The following is a 14,975-nucleotide window of genomic DNA, read 5'->3' on the forward strand; positions in this document are numbered from 1 at the left end:
TTTCTGGCACATCTGCCCACTTATGAATAAGTGTTTCCTCTTTCTTGTGCTAATCACATGAGGGCCATTTTCACATAGCCATATTCTGGGGGTTTTATCACGCATCATATATTCCAAGTGTTATGGATGCTTGACAAAATACGCAGCATAGTAAAAAAAATCTTAGCAAATCAAGTTGCCACAAGCAGTGGGAACCAAAACAATCTAAAAATACTCTTAAGATAAATAAGAGGTAAAGTTATGTTACTGGATATCTTATTTGTTTTGCTCTGGTTATCAGAGCCAAAGGGAAACACCCAAAAATATCCAACCTTTTTCTCTGGGGAATAGGTTTGCTTTATTCAAACCATCAGGCAGCCTGTGCAGTTGGAATCACTGTTGTTTGATCTTGTTTTAGCTGGCTAGGAGCAAACTGCCTTAAAAAAAATCCACTTAGAATCATAGAATTGTAGAGTTGGAAGGGATCCTAAGGGTCATCTAGTCCAACCCCCTGCAATGTAGGAACATACTTCTATAATAAACATTTATATAAGCATAAACATTAAATGAACATTTATATGTTTATTAAATAGTGGTGCTTTGGGTAAAGAGCCCTGTTAGGAGGGAATTGTCTGGCATTGACCTCGTAAACTCATGACTGTGGCGGCCTGAACCTGCCAACAAATACTATTACCGGAAGCAACTCTTGACAAACCCTTTTAAGAACAATTATAGAGGGAGAAGATGAAGCTGGCAAGAGATGCAAATTCATGTGGCATCTTAATAAAAGCTTGCAGTGCAAAACAGAGACCTAAGAATCACAGTTGGGGGTGGAGAAGGTCCCTCTAGATATTGGTTGGCAATGCTGCAGTCGTGTGTTTTATTTCTGGATTACATTCTCTGGTTTGCTGCAATACAGATTAACGATCCTTACCGGCATTTTATTTCATCAGATAAATTTTGGTATTGTCGCCTTTCACCAAACCACAAAGTCCTACATTATGGAGATTTGGAGGAGAGTCCCCAGGGAGAAGTTCCACATGATTCATTGCAGGATAAGTGTAAGTAATTGAAATGTTGCAACTCCTGTGTTTGTTTCCTTTTTCATTGCTTTGTGATGTAAAATGAGAAGATGTAAGATGGGCAAATGGAGAGGAGGAAAGGGCTGAGAAGGGTTTGGCAGGTGATTGGATCCTTAGATCTTTTTTGCTTTCTCCCCTAAAACCAAACCCTTTTTCAGCTCGACAGTTTTTGAATGTTGCAGCACTTAATTCCTTCTCCTCTGCTAGCTTCTAATTAGAATCCTTCCTTTAGGGACTTCTCTCAGCCCTCTTACTACAGGCTGGGCCTGTTTCATCAGGTTCATTAGCCAAGAAGTTGTCTCATGGCAGCTTTGAACAATAGGAGGAAGCACCAAACAAGGAAGGGATGAAGAAAGCCACACTTCCTGTTCTTCTGCGTTAAATATTAGGGGTAGTCCTCTTTAAAATGAAGACAAAACAATTTATTTGCAATCCCTGTATTGAACGCTGAAAGCAGCGTATAAATGCTATTATAAAGTTGTGCTGTACTTTATATTTTTCTCTTCCACAAGCAGGGGTTTTTCTCCAATAATTAGTATTTTATTTATTTTTTTGAGTTTTCACAGAATTTGTTTGACCGGAATGCAACACAACAGTATAATCTCCATATATTTTCTGCCAGGATAACTTAATTTCTCTTAAAATCCACTGCTAGCTTACTTCTTGCCAGCCCCAATGTTTGCTTTAGCTTTTCCTCTGACTTTCTTCATTCTGTTTACGCTGTTTCCTAGAAGTCTGTTTCTTTTCATACAAACCATGCCTGGCTAGTCTGTGCTTTGATTCATTTTTCTTTGCATAGTCAAGGGAATCATAGATCATGCCAAAACCTGTTGTCTTCCCACCTCCAAAATGAGTCCTTAAGCCAAAGACGAAAATGACATCTGGGGTCGTCTTGTACATATTGGCCAACTTTTCATGGATTTCAGTTCTGGGAACAGTGGCCTTCCCAGGACGAAGAACATCTATCACCATTTGCTTACGCTGAAGCAGCCTGTTGGTCATGAACTTCATTGTTCGGATGGTGACCATGTCGTTCATCTTGGCGGCGTCTCCCATAATTAGTATTTTTAAAAACAGAATTTGATTGTTCTCTGATAGCTAAACTCTAGCATGCAGTTCTAAGCACTACTTGTTGGGGAGGGGTTATTTAAAAAACACTCAAACAGAACATCCAGTGACTATACAAATGTCAGAGGTAATAAGCTTGAAATGTGTTTGTCCCCTGAGGAAAATGCCTGGGCTTTCCTTCACACCAGTTGGCTGAAAGATACAGAGATAAGGACCTCAGCAGAGTGTCTTAACAGCACCAGTTTATAGTCAGACTCGCTTATTTTCATTGCTTCACAGATTGGCCTCACGGCTGTTCCAGGCTTTTTATTGCAATCCTTCATCAGAATCTAGGACAAGGTTTCTTATCACTTCACTAAGGCTCTGGCGCCGAGAGGAGCTGCCTGCTTCTCCTTGTGCTCAGAGAAATGATACCGAATGCTAGAGTGGAATGAAAGATGATGATGAGGCAGTCAGTCTTGAATAACTTTGAAATGTGTCTTTGATAGCTGAACTCACTCATCCAGCCCAGACTTCTATTAACTGTGAAAGCATGCTGTGCTAATGTAGGTCCATGCTGAAAAAATTTGAAATGCCTAGCCAGATTGCTACTGACATTCCACTTCTAGGTAGAGCTATCGTCAATCCAAAAGAGGACTTCTGCCCATAAAGGGTGAGGTTCCATGGAAGCCACCTCTCTTATTGTTGGCACCTGTCTGTCTCAAGAGACAGTGGAGTGTGCCTCTGGGGGAGAAGACAAGCTGCTACATTAGCAGCACCAAAGTGGCCTCCTTGGGGTGCAAGCCTGGGCAGTGTGTATGGAGGTCCTGAGCTGCCCAGGCGACAAGACCCCCCTCTTGGCCTCACTGATGTGGTCCAAGGGAAAGCTAGAATAATAGTTGGCACCAGCTTGACTGAAGGAGTTGTACATATATATGGCATTGTTTGAGTACAGTGAGAAGGGAAACACACTAAAAGGAAAGCAATTGCCAGTTTTAAACCTCTCAGCTGCCTTGTGTGAGAGAGATAAAAGATGCAAAGCCCTCAAATATTCCATGGTTAAAGGTAAAGATAAAGGGACCCCTGACCATTAGGTCCACTCGTGACCGACTCTGGCGTTGTGGCGCTCATCTCACTTTATTGGCCGAGGGAGCCAGTGTACAGCTTCCAGGTGATGTGGCCAGCATGACTAAGCCGCTTCTGGCGAACCAGAGCAGCACACGGAAACGGCGTTTACCTTCCCGCTGGAGCGGTACCTATTTATCTACTTGCACTTTGACGTTCTTTCGAACTGCTAGGGTGGCAGGAGCAGGGGCTGAGCAATGAGAGCTCACCCCGTCACAGGGATTCGAACCACTGACCTTCTGATCGGCAAGTCCTAGGCTCTGTGGTTTAACCCACAGCGCCACCCGCGCCCCAGCGCCACGGTTACCTTCTTACATGGTTACCTTCCTACAATCTTGTGTTTCACTCTCGGTATCCTGCATTATCTTCAGTGTGACTGACGTTCCAGATTCAGTGCTGTAATTTAGAAGAGATTAGCATAGATGTGCAGCACACATCAACTGAATTTAGCAGTCACTAGCTGAGCAAGCTAACTGACCGGCTTCTCTTCATCTTAAAAATACAGTAAACGTAGCTCAGTGTGAAGTGTGCGTGCAAAGGGGACTGCAGAACAGGACAGAGGAGGAGGCATGGGAATGGAGGTGATCTGTGCGCAAGGGAAAGTTTAAGAAAGCAAGGAGAAAAAAAGTGGATGGGGAAAGGCGGTGGAGGTGAAAACGGAGATTGCGTAAAAGAAAGGATTAGGAGGCATGGGAATGGGGTTGAAGATGAAAGCAGGGGCATGAAGGGTTCTGCAGAACAGGAGAGAATGGTGGCTTCATAGGTGACAAGGATGCTTGGTAGTTGCAATGGGGGGGAGGAGGAAGATGCTGGAGGCTCCCATAGGTGATTTGTGGGCAGGGGGATGCACAAAAGGAGGGGGGTGAGGTTTGGACATCAAGGTGATGGTGAAAGCAAATATAAAGCAGCAACAGAAGAGACATGGCTTTGGAAATGGGGTTGGGAGCTCTGTGGGGCTGGTGTGGGGGCGCTGGCAGGAGGGTTGGTGAGTGGGATGAGCAGGGACCCAGCCCATAGTAGTAGAATCTTTTCTGGGTTGTTCATTATTATGTATTTTTAAGGGCATTAAGTTTGCTAGATGTCCCATGCAGAAGCAGCTTTGGCCCTAGTGGTCAAGAGGGATTTGTTCCTTTAATTAGAATTGTTCTTTATTTAATGCATACAGAACTCCGTTCCATAGCTAAGAAGGCAATTCTCTAGTCTTTGTTCTTCCGGAAGCTCTGTATGGTGGAGCTGTTCAGTGAGTTGTGCCCCTGGTGTTTTCACAGGCCACTTTTCTGGACAAACAGCAACGTGTCTGGCCTTAGGTGTGGGTACTCTTTATTAGGAGAGCGTCTTCTGTCATGAAAGAATGCAGAAAGGGGGGGAAGTTTGCAGAAAGGAAAACAGAGAAGACGGGAGATTTGAAAAGACAAGTCTTGACTTTAAGGCCCCATGAATAAGTTTTGTGTGCTGAAGGCTACTATACAAAGAAATGCCATTAATAATACCTTTAACCTTTGTCATTTCAAGCAAGATATAACAGCTTGTTGCCTGGATAGAGAACTGACAAAATAAAATATGTCTCTGCTGAGTCTTGCTCAAACAGAAGAGGGGATAGATGCTTACCTTGCGCCATATGAAGCCTTTCCAAATAAAATTTATAGATTGCAAAGGAGTTTGCCACAGCTTTTCCACATCAGTCTGCGAAACACATAGGCAGGTGGTTGTTGTGGTTGTGGTGGTTGTTGTCATATTTTGCCTAAAATTGGCTTGCATTTGAAGCTATGAATGTTGTTTCTCTGACTTAATTCATTTGAGCACGCTTATTTGTTGCCTGCTTGTGTGAGGGCTTCAGTACAAGCCTAGACATGGGAGTTGTGCCACTGCAAGCCTTTGCAAAGTGTATTAAACCACCATCCTCTGAACTCATGCAGCCCACACACAAACATCTTGCATGTGGATGGGGAGTGGGGGGAGCCTCTGGGTGTGGGAATTGGCTAGGGTGATTCTGGTGAGGTCTGAAAGTTACTCCAGTAGGAAATACAGCTCTTTTCCCTGCAGTAATGGATTCAGTGATGGAGGGTCGGTTGAAACAAAATTAAAATAAATAAAATAAAAAAATTCCTTCCAGTAGCACCTTAGAGACCAAGTTGGTTGCGTTTCATAGATACCAGATGGATACTACCTCTGACAAGCAACATAACTACACACGCGTGTAGACATGTAACATTTAGACTGAATTCCTATTGGGAATAGGACCCAGACTGATTCTTTTGGATCCATTTCAAGCAGGTATTTGGTCCGGTTTGGGCACTGAGAGCACCTTAGTTCCCCTGTGTGGCGGCCTGTGTCAGGAGGAGAGTGTCTCCTGTTGACACTCCTTGACCTCTCAACAGCTTTTGATACCATCAGTCATTGTATCTTTCAAGAGCAGCTTTCTGAGTTGGGAGCAAGAGCCCTGGGCAAGATAAAGCGAATAACTAATAATAATAATAATAATAATAATAATAATAATAATAATACAAGGGGCATTCATGAAAGATTTCCCCTGATGTACTTTGTGTGGACTGAGACAAACGAAACTGGGCACAGTTATTATTCCTTCTCTACATAGCTACCAGCAAGAGTCAAACACTTCTTCCAGCACTTTATTCAGCTGTGGAGACCTCGTCCGTAGAAGTGGGCAGGTTGCATCAGAAGCCATGACTTGACCTCAGAAATCAGCATTTCATTGTCTGGAAAAAGCTTGCCCTTCATAAATAACTTCATTTTAATGTGTGTTTTTTTAAAAAGTTGTCTGTCATATGTTATCCTTGTAAACCGCTTCGGGATTTGTTTTATGTGAAATGATACATAAATTGAATAAATACAATCTCATCTTCCTGGCTCCTTTCTCACATCGGATGCTGGAAGATGGTAGAAGGGATGTCACTTCTGACATAGCGCTTTTGTCTTGCCTCTTGTTTCATGCCACAGTTTTTTCACACCTTGGAATATCTCTCTCACCCCCTCTTTTTCTTTTGCTACAGTGCCCGTGGCAGACATAAAAGCAGTTGTGACAGGGAAGGACTGCCCCCACATGAAGGAGAAAGGAGCAAAACAAAACAAGGTATCATTTTGAATAAAATGCAATGACTTCTTCGTTAGAAAACTCTGCATTTGACAGAATAGCACATTTGTTAATTCTACTTCAGAGAATTTGTGAAATTCGTTTTGAGGTTTTTATTTTTAACTTGTTCCATGACAGGGGTTTGAAGCAGGTAGCTATACTTATGAATCCAACAGAATAACATCTTTACATAAGTAGAAAACACAGTATTATTAAAACCATTCTATGAATGCCCAATTTAAGCCAAGTGAAATGGAAGAGCCATATAGCAGTCCCTGAAGCTCAGCTTTTAACAAGCCCCCAGAAGGAATGCAATTCCATAGCTGTGAGACAGTTCCTGGACAGACGGTGTTTTAAGTGCCCTGGATGCTAAACTGGAATTGTCAAGAGAACGCTGCTCTGGGAGACACTCTCTCCCCCCCATGTTTTCCTATTCTGGGCATCCACACAGATATACAGTGGTACCTCAGGTTACAGACGCTTCGGGTTACAGACTCCGCTAACCCAGAAATAGTACCTCAGGTTAAGAACTTTGCTTCAGGATGAGAACAGAATTTGTGCTCCGGCGGCGTGGCAGCAGCGGGAGGCTCCATTAGCTAAAGTGGTGCTTCAGGTTAAGAGCAGTTTCAGGTTAAGAACGGACCTCAGGAACGAATTAAGTACGTAACCAGAGGTACCACTGTACACTGGAAGCACGCTGTCAAAAGCAGCTTTCCCAATGGGCAAATGGGAGGGTTTCCCTTCTAGGTGATGGGGAGAAGGAAAACCCAGATGTAACAAAAATAAGGGCTGGCATTTTGATGATGACGACATAGTGTGAGCCCTGCATAAAAGCTGTGTGCGCAAGCTTCTGGGATTGCACAATAAACCCATGTCTAGAAGCACCTTGGGTATGTAGGGGAGCTGGTTCCCTCCACGGGTGTGAATGGAGGAGCCGTTCCAGTTTCAGGTTGCCCTGGAAAGAGGTGTCTGGATGGAGCGACAGGCTCTTCTTTCTTTGTGCAAAGTACTTGGGTTCACATTCCCCCAAGTTTCACAGCAGATTAGAACTTCCAAAGGATATTTTCATCCTTCTGCCCTTCATTATGCATAGCAACTGCTCTGGTGTTTATGCATTGGCAGAGCAGAAGTGACAGAATGCTGCTGCCGCAAGCAAAGAATAGATTTGGCAGAATGTCCTTACCGGTGGTTTCATCATCTCTCCCTTTGCCAGCATACACTTCCATCCTTCCAGAGGGATCGCTTAGCAATAAATAAGTGCAATGCTGTTTGGGTACTCAATGTCAAGGCTATCTGGAATAGCTTGATGGGACACAATCTAATTCACTCGTTTTTCTGTCTGCCGGTCTTCGAAATTGGCTTTAATTCTAAGTGGTCCCACTGTAAATGTCATTTTCCTTATTTTCTTGTATTATCTGAATACGTTGTGTGCAAAAAAACAAAACGAAACAACCCACAGAACAATAAGCAACCCTGGTATTGCTTTAATAAGCCTTTAAATCAAAGATGTCCAAGGGAATCTTGACTACAGGTTCAAATAATAATAATAATAATAATAATAATAATAATAATAATAATAATAATTCTATCCTGCAACTGAAAACATAGGTGGGGCTTTAAATGTCAAAACCAGCACCTTAAACCTGACCCTGTACTCCACCGGGAGCCAGTGCAGCTGGTAAAGCACTGGATTAATGTGATCCTGTGATGAGGACCCCGTAAGGAGCCTCGCCGCGACATTCTGCACCCGCTGGAGTTTCTGAGTCAGCTTTAAGGGCAGCCCTGCATAGAGCGAATTACAGTCATACCTCGGGTTGAAGTAGGTTCAAGTTAAGTATTTTTGGGTTGTGCTCTGTGGCGATCTGAAAGTAACGGAATGCGTTACTTCCCGGTTTTGCCACATGCGCAGACGCTCAAAATGACGTCACACGCATGCACGGAAGCGGCAAAACGCGACACGCGCATACGTTTACTTCAGGATGCGAATGGGGCTCCAGAATGGATCCCGTTCATATCCAGAGGTACCACTGTACAGTAATCAAGCTTGGAGGTAACCATTGCATGGATCACTGTGGCCAGATCAGGGCGAGAAAGGTAAGGGACCAACTGCTTGGTACGGCAGTTACCTGTCGTAATTTGTGAGTTACCTGTCCATCCAGTTGCCTCCTCACACCCAGGTGGGGGTGAGGTTCTCCCAAGCCCAAGTCTTCCTGCTTCTCAATCTCATGGTGCTGTGCTCAATAATTTGCCATGCAAAGACAGACGCCTTTACACCAGTGTTGCTTCATCTTATTGGGGAAGGGCATCTTAAGGAGGGTGGTGAGGTCAGTGGTTAATGGGTGCACTGGGGGGAGCACCTGATGGGTTCTGCCGGTGCGTTGAACCTTGCTGACACCCTGTGCCACCCCAGCCTTGTCCAGCCAGGCTGCTCTGTCCACCTAAAAGAACCATTACTGGTTACACTATGACTTATCACAGTGTGTGAACCAAGCCTAGGAAACTTGTTAAACTCATATTAGGCCCCTTTTCAGGTAAATATTTCATTGTCTCTTTTCAGGAGGTGCTTGAGCTCGCTTTCTCCATCTTGTACGATTCCAATGGACAGCTAAATTTCATTGCTCCTGACAAGCATGAGGTAAATTGTGGGTGATTCTATTTGTGTATTAAAAAGAAAAAGAGGGATTGTTGTTGAATTACTTTGGTCAGCACTGAACAGTTTCAAGAATTCCGGAAGAACCAGCTAAGACTATGTTGTAGTTTTTCCACAGATATGCTCTTTAGCTGATCATGGGTACTTTGGTTATAGCTAATCCTTGTATGTGCTAAGACAAACTTGTTCCAAGCAAAACTGTTTCAGAAAGGTCCACAAAGCAGCTGTGAGCTTCTCTCTGGCAGCCTGCGCATTCACACTAAACCGTGATTTGCGCAAACCAGCCACAGTCTACCTTCCTAAAGGCAGGTGGCGAAGAGATTGAGGGCTCACCTTCTCTCCCCAACATGCTCTGCTCCTGTCCAGCCTCACTTACCATCTTGGCTGCCACCAAATGTCCTGATTTATTACTTCCATTCCTCAGTTTGGTCCCAGACTTGAAGAAAGAGAAGAAACAGTGTAGTACCTGGTCAAGTTTGAACTGCTGTTTTGTTTGATATAGCACTTTTTGAGATCCTCTTCTTAGAAAACATAAATATAACAGTGGAAGCCACGTTCAGGGAAGTGCAGAGGCAAAATCAAAGAGGACTTCCTCCTTTATTGGGCTATTCTTTGTTGAGGTGATTCCACAATCCTTCACCCAAAGCACCTCTTTTTATTTGACTCCCCACCCCCCGTGCTATTTACAGTGAATTCCAGCCAAAGACTTTCAAGAACTCTTCTTTAACTACAGTGTGGACGATTTCTTCTAAAATAATGTGTATAGAGCACATTCTGTTTGGCTTTGTCCTCTTTCGTCCCTTGTCATGTTCATATAACAATTTTTTCACCCCCCACACAGCCTGGTGCTGCACACAGTGAGCTCTAGCTATTTTTAAGCTCAGCCTTATTTTGTAACACACGGTCAGCTAAATTTAAAATTCATCTTTCGGCATGGAATCTAAGAGAATCCTTTATATGATAAAAACACTGCTATGGCTCATTTAATTTTCCACTTGTAAACTAGGACACAGGCCAGTGTGATTGAAATCTTTATTTTTAGACAGCTCCATTCAAGCACTTTTGTTCACAGTTGCATAAACGGTTTTTAGTAAGAAATTTGAGTGGCTGATGGAATAGGATTTGATGGTTGTTCATGAAATCCCCTAGGACTGCTGCGGATTTAAAACAGTTGTTTAGCCCATGTTTATCTGGAACTGTCAGCTTCAGGGTGATGCTGCAGTTTTCCATTATTATTTTTAAAGGAGGAGAAACGTTTGTTTCGTATTCACAGCTGAAGCCAGCATCCAGAGTGTAGCTTTTAAATGTCCAGCGACACTGACGTAATTCTGATTCTTAAAACGCTCAGGGCAATGCAAGACCTCACAATTCCCAAAATAGAGCCAATCACATAATCTACAGACTTTATATTGGTATCATGTACAGTGGTACCTCGGGTTAAATACTTTTCAGGTTACATACGCTTCAGGTTACAGACTCCAGTAACTCAGAAATAGGACCTCGGGTTAAGAACTTTGCTTCAGGATGAGAACAGAAATCGCGTGGTGGTGGCGCGGCGGCACCAGGAGGCCCCATTAGCTAAAGTGGTGCTTCAGGTTAAGAACAGTTTCAGGTTAAGAACGGACCTCCGGAACGAATTAAGTACTTAACCCGAGGTACCACTGTAGTACTAATTATACGGTTTTGCATCTACTTTCCATTTGCGTTCAGCATTTTTCATAATATGGATGGATAAATACACACACACACACACCCCAATGAAGAAACAGTGCGCCGGTTTTGATCCGGTTTTCACTCTCGGAAGGTCGCGGTTCGAATTCCCGCAACGGGGTGAGCTCCTGCCAACCTAGCAGTTTAAAAGCACGTCAAAGTGCAAGTAGATAAATAGGTACCGCTCCGGTGGGAAGGTAAACGGCGTTTCCATACGCTGCTCTGGTTTCTCCAGAAGCGGGTTAGTCATGCTGGCCACATGGCCCGGAAAAACTGTCTGCAAACTCCGGCTCCCTCAGCCAATAAAGAGAGATGAGCGCTGCAACCCGAGAGTCATTCACGACTCTACTTAACGGGCAGGGGTCCTTTACCTTTTTTTTTTTAATGAAGTAGCATATCAGGCTTCTGCTTGAATATGATGAGCCCTCAAAGGTTAGTTGCCCCAGATTTATTTTGATGAACGAGTGAATCCAAAATTAAAGCTAGTTCTGCAATCAGAAAAAAGGCTCATGATGATGATGATGATGATATATGTCAAGTCAATTTTTCCACAAAAGAAAGGAAGTGAAGTGGCCAGCGTGGGATGGTTAGACCACAGCATGTCTTCCTTGCCAGAGGTTGCATGCAGAGGGTTTTTTGCATCTTCCCTACAAGAAGTTAGTCTCAGGGGGTGACTTAACATCCCCATAATTATTTCACTGTCGTTCTGATCCATTGAGAACTTTGTACGTTTCCCAGTTGTGGATCTTCCACAGTCATGTCTTTGATGGCAAGTGACACATTTTCCCCATATTGAGAATGATGTATGAGCTCCAGATAGAAATAGAGTTCACATGCATCTATGCCACAGCTGAAATGTGTGAGGTGCTGTCTTAGACATTTACCCTAGAAACACAAGTCACCTCTACCTTCTTCCCTACTTTGGTGTAACATCTGAAGCTGCCCTGAGAAAAGTAACTTGGCAGCTGCATAATAACCTAAGATAGTATTTTTATCTTAGGTGGTGTTGGGGGATGAGTGTTCAGACCCCTGGGCTCTCACTTGTGGGGTGCCTCAGGGTTCCGTCCTCTCCCCCATGGTTTTTTACATCTAACTGAAGCCAATGGGAGAGATCATCAGGGGGTTTGGTCTGGGTGTTCATCCATATGCCAATGATACCCAGCTCTTGCTTAAATTGGACCCAGTGAGGGAGGTGAACGTCCTTGTGTTAGTGTCTGGAGATGGTTGGAGGATGGATTGTGCCTAATGGATTGAGGCTGAATCCTGACATGACAGAAGTACTGTTTGGGGGGGCAGGGGGTGGTGAGGGACTCCCTGGTCCTGAATGAGATAACTGTGCCCCTGAAGGACCAGGTGTGCAGCCTGGGAGGCATTTTGGACAAACTGCTGTCCATGGAGGCACAGGTCAATTCTATGTCCAGGGCAGCTGTCTTCCAGCTGTATCTGGTACCCCAGCCAAGACCTTGCCTGCGCACTGTTTCGACAGAGTGGGACATGCTTGGACTACTGCAATGCGCTCTATGTGGCACTGCCTTTGAAGGCAACTCAGAAACCACAACCAATCCAGAATGTAGCTGCCAGACTGATGACTGGGAGTGGCTGCCAGGACCCTATAACACTGGCCCTAAAAGATCTACATTGGCTCCCAGTATGTTTCTGAGCACAATTCAGTTCGTTGGTCAGGAACTTTAAAACCCGAAACGGTTGTGGCCCTGTATACCTGAATGTCTCAGACATGGAGGTCCAGCTCCGAGGGCCTTCTGGCAGTTCCCTCACTGCAAGAAGTGAAGTTATAGGAAACCAGGCAGAGGGCCTTCTCAGTAGTAGTGCCTGCCTTGTGGAATGCCCTCCCATCATATGTCAAGGAGGTAAACAACTACACAACTTTCTGAAGACACCTGAAGGCAGCCTTGTATTGGGAAGTTTCTTATGTTTTTCTGTGTTTTTATTATGTTGGAAGCTACCCAGTGTGGCTGGGGCAACCCAGTCAGATGGCAATGGTATAAGTAATTAATAATAAAGAAAGTTGTGTAGTTGTTTACCTCCTTAACATTTGATGGGAGGGTATTCCACAAGGCAGGCCCTACTACTGAGAAGGCCCTCTGCCTGGTTTCCTGTAACTTCACTTCTTGGGGCAACCCAGTCAGATGGCAATGGTATAAGTAATTAGTAATAATTATCATTGTCATCATCGTCATCAACCTTTCTCTTATAGGCCCAGACTGCCGAAATGTTTGCAACACAGAGCTTCTGCTGTTTATTTATCCATTCCGACTGCAATGAATATGGCATGCTTTTGCAGACTGATGCACTTATGCAAGGCAGAATAACGCAGCTCTTCCTTCCCTTTCTCCCCCCTTCCCTTCTAGTACTGTGTGTGGACAGATGGCCTAAATGCCCTTCTTGGAAAGGATATGATGAGTGAACTGACACGTAATGACTTGGACACTCTGCTCAGTATGGAGATAAAGCTGCGCCTCCTGGATCTGGAAAACATACAGATCCCAGATGCTCCACCTCCCATTCCAAAGGAACCCAGCAACTATGACTTTGTATATGACTGTAACTAAAGCTACTCACACGGCTGAGACTTGCAATTTAAACTGGAAGTGCTATAACTGGAGAGTTGTTTGGTTTTTCTAAAGAAGAGAACAATATATGCACATTGGACTTCATTTTTTTGGGGGGGGGGTGCAAAACATTTATTTCCTCTTGCTTTCTACCCTTCCCTTTGGCACCGTCCTCCCCGCTGCTAATGAAAAACACTGCTTTGCATTAACTTCTCCTCACCACTGGGCAAGATCTGGTGAACATTCCAACCTGAAAGGCGAACCCAGAGGAACTTCCTTGTTTTCTGAAATGCTGGGATACACATTCCAAACAAAAGGACAAAACGCACAACCCCCAGACTACAGCCAGCGTTGTAGGTGCTTTAACTGGAAGCAGAGAAGTGGAAGGTCTTCTGCAAGTGGAGGATGGCAAGAGGTCTCTTTTCATGGAGTCAGCTAAAGAGCTGACCAAAAATGAAAATGAAGATGATTCACTGCTTTCAGCTTCTACACCATTTGTCATGTCCCTTAACACCAGCACCCTCCCCATTTATGCTACATCACGTAACTGTTTCTTAAGACGATGAGTCTACAGGTCTTTGCTGGAAACATTTCTAACCTAATATCTCCCTCACGTGATTTCCACACTTTCAACGAAGCCACTTGCTGTTCTGTGTCCCTATTGTGTACTTATATATCACAAAAAGGTGGGGGTCTTTTGTCCTGAGCGGGATTGTGGTTATTTTGTGTGCAAATGCGGCAGACGCCATAGATACCGAAAAGTGCAATGTATTCAGGTTTCCGTATAGACATGTGATTTCCAAGGGATTTGGTTTTGTACAAAACATCAGAACAATTGTTTTTGCCAAATATATATTTAATTAAGAACAAAATAGTATTGTGTGTACTTTTTCAAAAATTACCTGTGTGTTAATTTCCGTTTGGTACCTGGAACATTTGCCCTTGGAGATGAAATATGCACCAACATTCCCATCAGAATTGCTGTTGAATAAAATTGGACTTGTGCTGATTCTTGGATTTCTGTCTTTCTTCTAAGATTCTTGTACATTCTCATTTCTGACTATTCTACTCCTTATGGATGGAAGCCAGGACAAGTGTGAGTTGGGTAGAAAAGCATCCTGCTGTTACAGCTGGCTTGAAAGAAATAGCTATAGTCTCCACGACTGTTAGCTGTAGAATAATTGAGCTGGAAAGGGACCATCAGGACATCCAGACCTCAAAAGTGGACCATGTACCTGCCAGCCCCACACAGAGGAACCTACGTAATCCAGCCAAGCAAACCAGATGCCCCATGTGGGGCTAGCAGGTCTATAGCTATAGACAACATATGAAAGTAAACCAAGGCTGAGGAACCTTTTTTTAATGTGAAAAGGCAGTATTCCCTCAATAGTGATTTCTCGAGGGGGGGGGGACCCCTGAGTCACTCCATTTCTGTCTCTGCCACTACCTTCTGTCTTCCCCCATTGGCACAATTAGACTTTGGGAGGAAGCTCCCATTGTCACCAGTGGGAGGCTTTCTTAAAAGCCCAATTGTTGCAGAGGGTTAGGGAGTTTCATTGAAACTGCAGCATGCTGGGAAGGGAGGATGAACACAGCAATAAGACTTGGGGAAAGGCTCTCATTGTCACCTGAGAAAAGGAGTCATTCAGCTATGCCCAAGCATAAAGGTGAGTTGAGAAATGGCCTGGGAATATCCTAAAGGGGATTTTGCTGAATATAAT

The 14,975-nt window shown here is 44.1% G+C and overlaps 2 protein-coding genes across 12 annotated transcripts in view; one reads left to right on the top strand and one right to left on the bottom strand.

The window, feature by feature from the left end:
- Nucleotides 1–14,263, top strand: part of ELMO1 (engulfment and cell motility 1) — a 286,288-nt gene extending 272,025 nt beyond the window's left edge. For all 11 annotated transcript variants that reach the window (XM_083577984.1, XM_083577978.1, XM_083577981.1 and 8 more), the window contains 4 exons: nucleotides 933–1,040; nucleotides 6,245–6,324; nucleotides 8,882–8,959; nucleotides 13,054–14,263. In XM_083577984.1, the coding sequence (XP_083434110.1) occupies nucleotides 933–1,040; nucleotides 6,245–6,324; nucleotides 8,882–8,959; nucleotides 13,054–13,254 (467 nt within the window). In that variant the 3' untranslated portion in view covers nucleotides 13,255–14,263. The remainder of the gene's footprint in view (nucleotides 1–932; nucleotides 1,041–6,244; nucleotides 6,325–8,881; nucleotides 8,960–13,053) is intronic.
- LOC310745565 (small ribosomal subunit protein eS24-like) lies at nucleotides 1,600–2,133 on the bottom strand. Its single transcript, XM_083578380.1, has one exon. It carries the CDS (start codon nucleotides 2,115–2,117, stop codon nucleotides 1,746–1,748), a length of 372 nt encoding a protein of 123 aa, XP_083434506.1. The 5' UTR covers nucleotides 2,118–2,133; the 3' UTR covers nucleotides 1,600–1,745.
- Nucleotides 14,264–14,975: the final 712 nt, after the last annotated feature.

The sequence above is a fragment of the Podarcis filfolensis genome (genome assembly GCF_964270895.1).
Source record: "Podarcis filfolensis genome assembly, chromosome: 12".
NCBI lineage: Eukaryota > Metazoa > Chordata > Lepidosauria > Squamata > Lacertidae > Podarcis > Podarcis filfolensis.